Below are 11,274 nucleotides of genomic sequence, written 5' to 3'. Positions count from 1 at the left end.
AGGAAGAGGAGCAGGAAGAGGAGCAGGAAGAGGAAGAGGAAGAGGAGGAAGAGGAAGAGGAGAAGAGGAAGAGGAGAAGAGGAAGAGGAAGAGTAGGAAGAGGAAGAGGAGGAGGAAGAGTAGGAAAAGGAAGAGGAGGAAGAGGAGGAAGAAGAGGAGGAGGAGGAGGAGAAAGAGTAGGAAGAGGAGGAGGAAGAGGAGGAGGAAGAGGAGGAAGAGGAGCAGGAAGAGGAGGAAGAGGAGGAGGAAGAGGAGGAAGAGGAGCAGGAAGAGGAGCAGGAAGAGGAGCAGGAAGAGGAAGAGGAGCAGGAAGAGGAGGAAGAGGAGCAGGAAGAGGAGGAAGAGGAGCAGGAAGAGGAGCAGGAAGAGGAGCAGGAAGAGGAAGAGGAGCAGGAAGAGGAGCAGGAAGAGGAGCAGGAAGAGGAGCAGGAAGAGGAAGAGGAGGAAGAGGACAAGGAGGAGGAAGAAGAGAAGAGGAAGATTGTTTCTGCCATAGACCCGAGAAACAGAGGCCTCCATTCCTCTGCCCAGCCTCCCAAAGGGTATGAACAGCATTGTCAGATACACAGAGATCTCCTTCCACCATGGGTGGCAGCATCATGCTTTCCACACTGAGGGAGGAAGAGGCAGCCCAGGTCATCAACCAGGTTCACAGCCTGGCCTTTTCATGTCACCTCTGTAGAAATTAAAATGTAAAATGCCAGGGGTGGAAAGGATTCTCTTAGTTCTCAGATTCAGGTGATGGCAGGCAGCAAGGGAAATACAGGAAGAGAACCTGTGCAGGAGAAGAAATCAGGAATCACTGTGGAATCTGGCATTTGGCACACTGACTTAAAAGGCAATGAAAGCCAGAAGGTAGTGGAGGTGTTTTACACATCTATAGTCACATAAACACACACAAACACACACACTCACATCCTACATGTTCTATTCTATCTGTCTGTCTGTCTGTCTATCTATGTATCTATGTATCTATCTATGTATCTATGTATCTATGTATCTATCTACTATCTATCTACTATCTATCTATCTATCTATCTATCTATCTATCTATCTATCTATCTATCTATCTATCATCTATGTATCTACCACCTACCCAACCACCTGGTCTTCTACCTGGTCAGTCTTTATTGAGCATTTAGTATTTACCAAATACAAAGGGACACTAGGCTGAGCTCTTGCCTTGGGCAGGACCCAACAAGCAACAAAGTGAGTTAAACGTTCTCCTTAGAGTGTGTGGTGCGTGTGTGCTAGAACCACGGCTATCAGAAGAAGGGGCTCCATGGTCAGAAGGCTTCAGGGAGGGCTGGCCTCTGAGCTGCACTGGGACTCTTCATCCTTCTTTTCCGTTTGTGGCTGTCACTCGCCACATTCCCCAGTTAGTCACTTAAAACCACTTGCAGGTGCCTGGTTGAAGGCATTTTCTGTGAGCAACGATCAAAGGTCCCTTCCCAAACGTTGGTAGGGGCTGACTTTTTTGCCTGAGTGACATCATTGCACCAGGCTGTCCCTACTTTCTTCTCTGCCCCTCTCTCCTCTCCTCTTCTTTTCTCCTTTTCCTTCTTGTCAAAAAATTTTCTTTTTTATTTCCGGAAACTTCCACTCTGGTAGCTAGAGGGGCAGGCCTCAAACTTGTGATATTTTGCCTCAGCTCCATGGCTGTCAGAATTATAGGGTACTTACTCGTCCAGTGCTTGGACTTTTCTGTACTTAGAGATTTTTGTTTTGTTTTGTTTGTTGAGACAGCATCTCTCTACATAGCCCTGGGGGTCTTGGAACTCACTCTGTGGAACAGGCTCATGCCAACTCGCCTCCTCTGCCTCCTGATTATACCTGGCTTAAAGGTTTATTTTATCCCAGCACATGGACTGCTGAGGAAGGACTACTGTGAGTCGGAATCTAGCCTGGACTACATAGTAGGTTCCAGGACAGCCTGAGGTACAGAGTGAGACCTTGCCTCAAAAACAAAGAGATGAAAAACAAATGAAACCAAGAGCAAAGATAGCAATTCTCCATTGCCTTTAATACCCTGGCAGAGGTCACAGGGGCAGCCAATTTCTCAAGGGCTGGGAGGAGCAGTGGTTAGGTGAATGTCTTATTGTATGCTCCTGTGCCCAGCGGTTGTACAGTTAGGGATTGGTTCCCTCCATCTGCAAGCTGGCAGTGAGGCAGTGGCCGAATATGAGTCTGGGACACAACAGGCTCTTGGCAGGAAATGCATCACAGAAGATCCTCTTTTCCCCCCTCCTGCTCCTCAGAGTGCCATATCCCAAAGCCAAGGCCAACAAAGCTTTCCTTCTAGAAGGTTACAGGTTACTGAGTGACCTGGCTTATCCACCCCCCCTCCACCCCCAACCATTGATGTTCTTTGCTTTGTGGGAACTTTTCTCTGGGTCAGGCAGAAAGGAGCTGAAGAGCTGGGAGAGGTGCTACTAACTAACAGGCTTTCAGCCTGGTGGTGGCACTCCTGTAATCCCACAAGGAGGTAGAGGCAGGTGGATCTCTGTGAGTTTGAGGCCAGCCTGGTCTATAGAGCTAGTTCTGCACAAAGAAATCCTGTCAAAAAAGAAAGAGAATAAGTGTTCATATATGTGTGAGCCCCTAGATGCTGTCTTTGGGGAACCTCTCTTTCTTTTCACGTTGCCTTGGAATTCAAGTCTAGCTGGAAGATCGTATTTGGGGGGAGCCGGGTTTAGTAGACAACACCAGCCTCTGAACTCACGGTTATCCTTTCCAGCTGATTCTGCCCTCCTCAACCCAGCTGTGTGTGATGGGGGAGGATGGGGGAGCTGGGGATGTGGACACCACCAGGGAGGTTGAACACTAATGACAAAGACACAGTCCAGATAACGGAAACCTTCAGTTGGGTAAACTGGGAAAGGTCGCCCCGAGAAGACAACAGGGCATTTGTGAATGCTGACTGTATGTATCCTTGAATGTCCACTAGAAGGGCAATGACAGAGGCTGGTATAAGGCAGGAGACAGGGGGGTTGGAAAGATGGTTAGGTGGTCAAGAGTATGCACTGCTCTTGCAGAGGACCTAAGTTCTGCCCCCAGCAACCATCTCAGATGGTTTACAACTGCCTATAACTCCAGCTTCAACTGAATCCAGTACCCTCTTCTGGTGTTCTTGGGGGCCAGCACACACGTGCACATACATATATGTGGACATACACATAAACACAAATACAGTATTTTAAGAATAAAATTGGAACAGCTAAGAGCTTGGTGAACAAACCTGCAAGACCTGAGTGCAAGTCCTCGCTATCCATCTACAGCTGAGCATGGTAGTTCTTGTACCCTTCAGAAGAGATGGGAGGTGGAGACAGGGCAACCTTTAGAAGCTCAAAGGCCAGCTGGCCTGGCACACACAGTGGCAAAACAAGGGACCCTGTCACTGACACATCTTGCATAGACCCATACTCACATACACAAAGCACTCTCTCTCTCTCTCTCTCTCTCTCTCCTTATCCTAATTAAATATTCACAAAGCAGATGCTGCAAAGGCTCAGGGTGCAGCTCACTGGTAGAGCGGCTGCCTAGCATGAGCAAGACCTCAGGTCGACACCCAGCTCTGCTAAGCAAAATGATGTCAACAGAACCCAAGGGGACAATAGGCAAAAGTCAAAGTGGCACATTGGTTCTGTGCGGCAGCCATGGGATCTCACAGAATACTAGCATCTTTCCAGGAGAATGCTTTTGGCTGACAAGCACCCTACCCACCACCCTCGGCACCTCTCTGTGTGCCTCAGTGCTCATGTTTGCTGCCTGCTGCCAGCATGGTGGATGCCAACAGTATCATCCCATCCCATCGTATTGATTACCTTCGGATGGGGTTTCTCTTACAGTCCTGCCATAAACAGACTTAGTGGATTCAGGATTCTTTCTGGCTTTTCATCTTACAGGTATAGGCTCTTCCTGACTCCCTGTTACTTACCTGGCTGGTTTGAAATTTGCTATATGGTTCAAAATCACAGCAGTGTGCTAGGATTATAGATGTGAGCTACCATGCCAACAAGTTTTTCTTTGCTTCTCCTCCCTCCTTCCCTCCCACCCTCCTTCCCTCCCACCCTCCGTCCCTCCCTCCCACCCTCTCTCTCTCCCTCCCTTCCTCCCTCAAGAAATTTCAAATTTCTTGCACATCGAATTCTTGTTTATTTGTTTGGTGTTTGTTTGTTTGTTTGTTTTTTGAGATAGGGTTTCTCTGTGTAACCCTTGCTGTCCTGGAACTCACTTTGCAGACCAAGCTGGCCTAGAACTCAAGAGATCCACCCGCTTCTGCCTCCCTAGTGCTGGAATTAAAGGCATGCGTCATCACTGCCCAGCACATCAAATTCTATATTCACAACCACTTGAAAAATGTGAACAGATTGCATTCATGGTCTTGGACTAGCAGCAACCAGAAAGTTGACCTTTGGGGTGGGCAAGCCTGGGGAATTTTGTCAGATTTGGAGAAGTCCATGGATAGAATCAATTGTACAGTGTTAGAAAAGAAGACTGGAAAGGGGCACAAAATCTCAGGAGAAAACCACCAAACACGTGCTCACAGCCCACACAATGGACAAGGTCACCTACGAAGCTCACAGACTCGCTCTCAGGAGGCAGAGGCTGATCAGCGCTAGGTTTTAATCCTCAGACCAATTTCCTCCTCCCTAGCATAAAAACAGGATTCTTCTTACTGTACTGAGTTGCAGGGATGGTCAGGATCTCATGACTTAGAGCAGCCATCGTCACTTACTATTGTTTTTAGACTCTGGGAAGCAGGCTTGAGAAAGAAAGGCACTGGGCCCCTCCTAGGAGAGGGCTTGGGAGTTTGGCTCCTCTGGTGGTTGGATCCCCTAGAAGCGAGGGTTCTGTGTTCTCCCAGAGAGGGAGGTCAGCAGCTCTTCTGCCCTTATTATGGCTTCCTGCAGGGTCCTGGATGGCATGGCCTCCTGCAGAGAGGGGAGTTTCTGTACAGTGCCTCAGACAGGCAGAGAAACAAGCACTGGAGCTTCAAAGTGGGATCAGGGTCCAGACTCAGAGAACCAATCCCATGGGCCCTTTTCCCTTTTCTCTGCCCTTGGCCCCCACCTGTAACAGAAGTTAAACAATGCTAGTCCCTTCACTCTGTGTCCAGGGGACCTGAGTTGTCCTGGGTGGAGTTACTTTTAAAGGGGCCCTTGTTCTCCTAGAAGCCAGCTTAGAGCAGGGGGTTGGGCTCTGAGTGGGAATCACAGCTGACCCAGGGAAAAGCAGGGATTCTCAGAAGATGCAGTTTTGGAATCTAGTCCATGAGAAGTCTCTTCTGGTGATCCAGAGCTCACAGCACTTGGACTCTGGCCTGGACATGAGGGAAAGTCAGTTCCCACTAGAATCAGCTGGGCCCCACAGCTCTCTGTCATTACCTCGTGGACCTTTTTTAGAAGTTTGTTTCCTGGAAAGAAAGCTTAAGCCAAGGCCCAGCAGTACCGTTTGTCTTGTAGCTCTCTCTGCTTGTCCCTCCACTTCTCCTACATCGCAGCTGTCCACCTCTGGTCAGCAGGATGCTCTGTGGCCCAGCATCCCTTTTCTGCCAGATGGACGAGAACCAATATGCTAATCAAGGACTTCTTTTGACCCTCCCCTTTCTCCTTTAGAGCAGTGTTCCTGACCAACCAGTTAGGCTGGGTTCAATTCTTTCCAAATCAGAGTGGAGAAATTTTGCTAAAGGCCTCTGCCCACAGGCCCATCAGTAATCCTGCTTTCTCGTCCTTGCTTCTGTCGACTCCCACCTTCCACAAACTTTCTCTGTCCCCCAGTGTGGTCAGTTGGCACATCTGTCTGTCTGCCCTTTTCCTTTTCCCTCCTACCTGAGAAGCATGTACACCTGGAGTGGACTCTTTGGGTGACTACTCACCCTCTTTGGGCTGATTCCCACCTCTGTAAGACAGGATGGCACGTGAGGAAACTGAACTCCTCAGTATTAAATGGAAAGAAGCAGAGACAACAGCTGGGCCTCACACTCTCTGAGCTTTCTAGGCTGCCTCTGTGCTAGTGGCACTGGCGAGGGGGCACCATTGGCTGACACAGGTTTGGAATTGCTATAAGCCCCATGTAAGAAACAAAGAACAAGGGAAGGGCTAAGAATGGACTCCCAAGGTCCTTGAGGCTCACAGGACTTGTTGACAATCCCTTTTCGTAATTCTCAATTCTCCCCTTGCTCACACAGCAATCCCTTTTATGTTGTTTGAAATTATTGGGGTGGAGGAATCCTGGGTTAAGAGGTATTCCTAGCAGGCATAATGGTAGGCACCTACAATTCCAGAGGCTAAGGCAGGAGGATGGTATGTTTAAGTCTAGTCTAGGTATAGTAAAGCCTATTTCAAAACCAAAAATATAGTGAGACCACCTTACTTTAAAAAAAAATTAGGCCTGGTGGCTCATGCCTTTAATTCCAGCACTCAGGAGACAGAGTCAGGTGCATTTCTGAGTTTGAGGCCAGCCTGGTCTACATATCAAGTTCTAGGGCAGCTAAGGTTACACAGAGTCAGGATTCTACCTCAAACAAACAAAAAACCAACCAACCAAACAAACAAACAAAACAAAACAAAAATAACGTAACACAGAGCCCGTGCCTCTTCACGCCCTTTGAACTTTACTTTTCATCGTATGTACATGTGTATATCTGTGTGAATGTATACCATGTGTGTATGGGTATCCACAGAGGTCAGAATCACTGGATCCCCTGGACCTAGAGTTACAGGCAGCTGTGAGCCACCTGAGGAGGGTGCTGGGAATTGAACTCAGGTCCTTTGGAACCTAACCGCCAAGCCACCTCTCCAGCCTTCCTTCCCTTTAATCTGCTTAGGTGTGCTGTGCACCTGATGCCACATTGTGTGTCCCTGTCTGGTTTGGAACTCCCTGCATACACCAGGCTGGCCTCAAACTCACAGGGACCGTCTTGGATTAAAGGTGTGTACACTCCCTTCCGCTGGCTGGTGTCACCCTTGACAGGCCTTGCCTTTTAAATGGCATCTTAGAAACTGAGTCTGTGAGCATGTTAGAAGTCCCAAAAGACTTGATGATGTGACAGGGGCCACTGGACCTGTTTAAGCAGGTTACACTGTCATATTGTTTCTACCTGCAAGCTTTCTCTTTGACCTGGGGAAACAAGCATGGCGAGTCTCCAGCACCACTGGGAACTGAGGGGAATTAGAGATGCTCATCTTATATACAAAAAAGGCTTTATTAAAAGTCAGCCCTGACAAGGATTCTATCAAAATATACACATTTTAAATAAATGCATTAGACAAATGACATGGGCCACACACCGTCTCACATAGTCTCAAAGGTTTGTAGGGAAGGGGGCTTATTGAAGATGCTCCACGAGCCCTAGGAAGAGGTCAGGCACAGGGGTCTTTGGATACTCGAGGGGCTGGGCCTTAGAGCTGTGAGGTAAGGGCCCTACTTCCGTTCTTCTTTCCTTAGAAAAATGATTCAGACCGAGGAAGAGGAGGAAGTTTAAAGTCTGGAAAAGAAAGGCACAAATTTCATTTCTACAGCACCATAGTTCACTCCAATCCTGAGGTCCATGGTGTGGGTGAATGGGAATCAGAACCATTGGTTCTAGCAGGGTCATGTGCTTGGCTAGTGCCATATTTGGGATTTGGCCACAGGTTAAATTACAACGGACCAGGTGGTATACATAGACCCAGCAGCCAGGGGCCTGGAGTCAGTCTTTAGATCAAACATATGGCTTTAATAACCACTGGTTATTAAGCCACTTGCCCTGCCAGACAAGGATGCCACAGGCCCCTGAGAGAGTCAGTTCACCAGTGAAAGCAGCAGGCCTTCTTTCTAGATCTGTACTCTGAGTCACTGTGTACAAGGACCTCTGAGGACAACCCCTACCACTGAGATATGGTGACACCTGGAAAGAACAGGAAACCCCAGAGCCAGGAGTTTCTCTGAAAGACACCTCAAAGCTGGTGTCATTAAATCCAAACTCCAAAAGGTGCTGGCCCACTGTCACTAGCGACAGGCTTCCTTGGTGACATTGGGCAGTGGGTAAGCAAAGAGGGAGAAGTCTAGGATATACTTAGGTAGCACATCTTGAAGCAGGGCCCGCGGGGCATTGCACAGGTGGTAATGTAGACTTTCTGGGCTGGCTGGACGGTACCAGGCCTGGCGAGCTGGGAACCGGACATGGGATGGGGCCCGCACCCACTCCAGCACCTGGTTGGCATCAGCTTCCAGCCTCTCATAGGAACCCACGAAGTCATAGTGCACAGCACATGGTTGGCACAGGTGGTACACAGGCATCCAATGCTCATTCATATGCTCAGGATCTTCATCCACCAGATATCTCAGGAACTCTGGGAAGGTAACGTCGTCCCCCGCAGGGCTGGGACCAGCTCCAGCCCTGTAGCGCCTGACAATTTCGGCCCCATAGCGCTGCTGGTACTCTCGGATCTCTCCAAACTTGTTGCGGTAAGCAGACAGGAGGCGTTCCAAGGGGTCTCGCACAAACAGGAACTTGAAGTAGTGCTGCAGACGGTAGCGAATCTCCTCAGGCCGCAGGTCTGCCAGAAACACCAAGTCACTGCGGTGGTCCATCTTGAGGCGGACATCCACGTTGTTCAAGACGCCTGCCAGCACCTTCAGCACGCGTTTCCAGTTAGAGCAGGCCACTTTGGGGACGTAGCAGTAGAGGAAGCGGTAGCGGTCACTTACGAGGATGTGGCGTAGTAGGGTGCGCCGCTGTCCCACCGGCAAGTCCCAGGGGTCCCGGGGCATGCCTGGTTGTCCGCACACGGCCCTCAAGGTCCGGTTTCGGATGTCCTCCCGCACTTGCAAGTCCGAGTCCTCAGCATCGAAAGATAGGCCTCTAGGCTTAGGATCTGTCCCGCTCCAGGCCGCGCCTTTGTGGCTGGGAGGGTGCAGGGGAAGGGGTTTCATCTCCGATAGGATGCCCCGCTCGATCATGAGCAGCAGTCCGCTGGACGCCACGATTACTGCGAACATCAGCATGGACGGCAGTAGCAGGGGCGGCCCCCCGATCCCAGCCCGGGCCCTGCCCAACGGGGCCCGCTTCGGCGTGCGGGCCAGGGTCTTGGCGCTTTTCGGAGCAGCTAGTGGGGTCAGAGGGCGGGGAAACATGGTGCTGAGACCAGACCTCGCCGACTTCGAGGTTGCAGGGAAGGCGACTGCAGCTGGGGCTGGAGGTCTCGGGAGGGGATGGATAGTGGGTGGCCGGCTCCAGAGGTGCAGCCAGGGACCAGGGCCGGATGTCCCGCCCGGCCGCTCTCCTCTCCCCGCCCCTCCTTGATACAGGCGCGGGGGCGGGCCCACGTCGGGGGGGGGGCGGGGAGAGGGGCGGGTGCCTGAGTCCTAGGAGCTGTTTGCGGAGGCCGCAGGCGGACCCTAGCCTGGGAGAGGACACATGAGCCTGGACCACTCCAGACCCCCTGGGCCTGGAGACAAAATGAGACCTGGAAAGCAGGAGAGAGTAACTGAGGTCCTGTGTCTCTTTAACACGTGCCCTCTTGGTGCTGGATGTAAGATTTGCACCCCTCCATTCTGCATTAAACTGCTCTGGAATGGCCGATGCTCCAACTGTGATCTGAAGGCAGGACAACCCACTACTCGGTCGGTCTAGACATAAGGAGATCTGTCTTGACTGGAAGCATGGTCCTTAGCCCAGGACAGGGCCACTCTGTCAAGCTCTGACTAATGTCTCCATGGTGATATTTTGCTTTAGTAATTCCTAGAGACTATAGTTCTTGTCTACTGAGTAATGCTTGCTTATCTGTCTGTAAACTGAATCTCTCCTTCCAAGTCTGAAGCAGTAGGCTAACTGGGCACTCTGGTCAGAGGCTATGGACATGTACTTCGGGACCATATATAGCCAATATATATTTCAGGGTCATCTGCAAGTACAACGCAGCAACCACACAGAAAGAAAGCCTCTTTGCTTGGAGCCAAGATGTGCCCAGCGGCACCAGATTGGCCAAGTAGTAGACTATAGGCAACTCCCAGAGCACTTTGAAGAGTAGCATTCAACTAGTCCCTAGGCACTGAAGCTTGATTTCGTGTGGGGTCCCAGCAAGGCTTGAGACAATAGGATTGGGGACCAAATCTTAAAAGTTTTACTACTTCCTTTAGTCATCAGTCACTTGACAAGCAGATCCTGTGGACGTTCCCATTGTAGACTCTGGAGTAACTGTAACTACAGGATTTTGTTCTGTAGACATTGTAAAGAAGGTTTCACTGGATAGCCAAGGCTCACCTTCAGATCTTCCTGCCTTACTCCAGGGTGCCTACTTTATAGGCATGTTCCACTCTGTCCATCTCTGTTGATCTCACTCTAAAACAATCTCTAGTCACAACAGCACACTAGATGGGAGGAGGAAGTACTGACTTCGGGACAGGTTATACCCAGAGGATGATGGAAGGACTGGGTGATAATGGTGGGAAGATGAAGTTAGCTGACTAGACAGATGAGGGGTCTGAGGGATAGAATGGTGTGTGTAGCCCTCTAAACACAGTCACACAGAAAATACGGGTAAGGGTCAAAACTGGGAGGTTCACTGGCTTTCAGACTGGATGCTTGGGTGCATTTCAGGCTACTTCTGACCCTTCACTACACTGCTGTCTACAGTCAGTGTGTAGATTTCCGGTGGTGGAATTGCTTGGTTCTCTGTAAAATGACAGCTCTTAAAACACATGGACAGCAGCACACTGATGCTGTCCATACCAAGGGTTAGCTTTCCCATATCATGAATAGAGTGTTAGGGATGAAAGCTCTGATCTCACCATCACTTTTCTTCACCATGGATTTGGACTGAACTAGCAGGTGGGGGACCGAAGCATCCCAGAATGAGAGGGCTCTAGAGAGGTTCATACTACTCTACCAGTCAAATCCTGAAACTCAAGATGCAGTCCTATCTCACAGCACAAAAGGAGTACCAGCTGCAAGAAATTAAGAAGGAAGTTTCTAACCAGCCCCAATGTTATGATACAGTTATCTTTATGCATCTAGATGAACCAATTCCCACTTAGATCACTGACCAAGTCAGAGCTGGCAACCCAAGAACTGCACAAACCCAGAAGGCAGCTGTGGCTACCTTGATGTTAACTTCGAGACCCCATTTCCTGTCTCTTTTCACTTGCCTTTTTTCCTAGCTTTGCACCTTCTTCATTAGCTTTAATAAGCACCTTTGTTGCAAGGAGTAATTAAGCAGGATCCTTGAAATAAGAACAGTGAGTCTCTTCATATTTACTCCCTAAAATCTAAACCAGCCCCCCAAAATA

The 11,274-nt window shown here is 49.8% G+C and overlaps 1 protein-coding gene across 1 annotated transcript; it reads right to left on the bottom strand.

The window, feature by feature from the left end:
- Window positions 1–7,190: 7,190 nt before the first annotated feature.
- Chst14 (carbohydrate sulfotransferase 14) lies at window positions 7,191–9,248 on the bottom strand. The gene has a single exon (NM_001109639.1). The coding sequence runs from the start codon at window positions 9,118–9,120 to the stop codon at window positions 7,993–7,995; it is 1,128 nt and encodes a 375-aa protein (NP_001103109.1). The 5' UTR covers window positions 9,121–9,248; the 3' UTR covers window positions 7,191–7,992.
- Between the last annotated feature and the right edge of the window lie 2,026 nt (window positions 9,249–11,274).

Source organism: Rattus norvegicus, chromosome 3 (assembly GCF_036323735.1).
Source record: "Rattus norvegicus strain BN/NHsdMcwi chromosome 3, GRCr8, whole genome shotgun sequence".
In the NCBI taxonomy this organism is placed as follows: Eukaryota; Metazoa; Chordata; class Mammalia; order Rodentia; family Muridae; genus Rattus; species Rattus norvegicus.
Note: the sequence above shows the minus strand (reverse complement) of the source record. Positions and strands in the feature narration are given on the sequence as shown.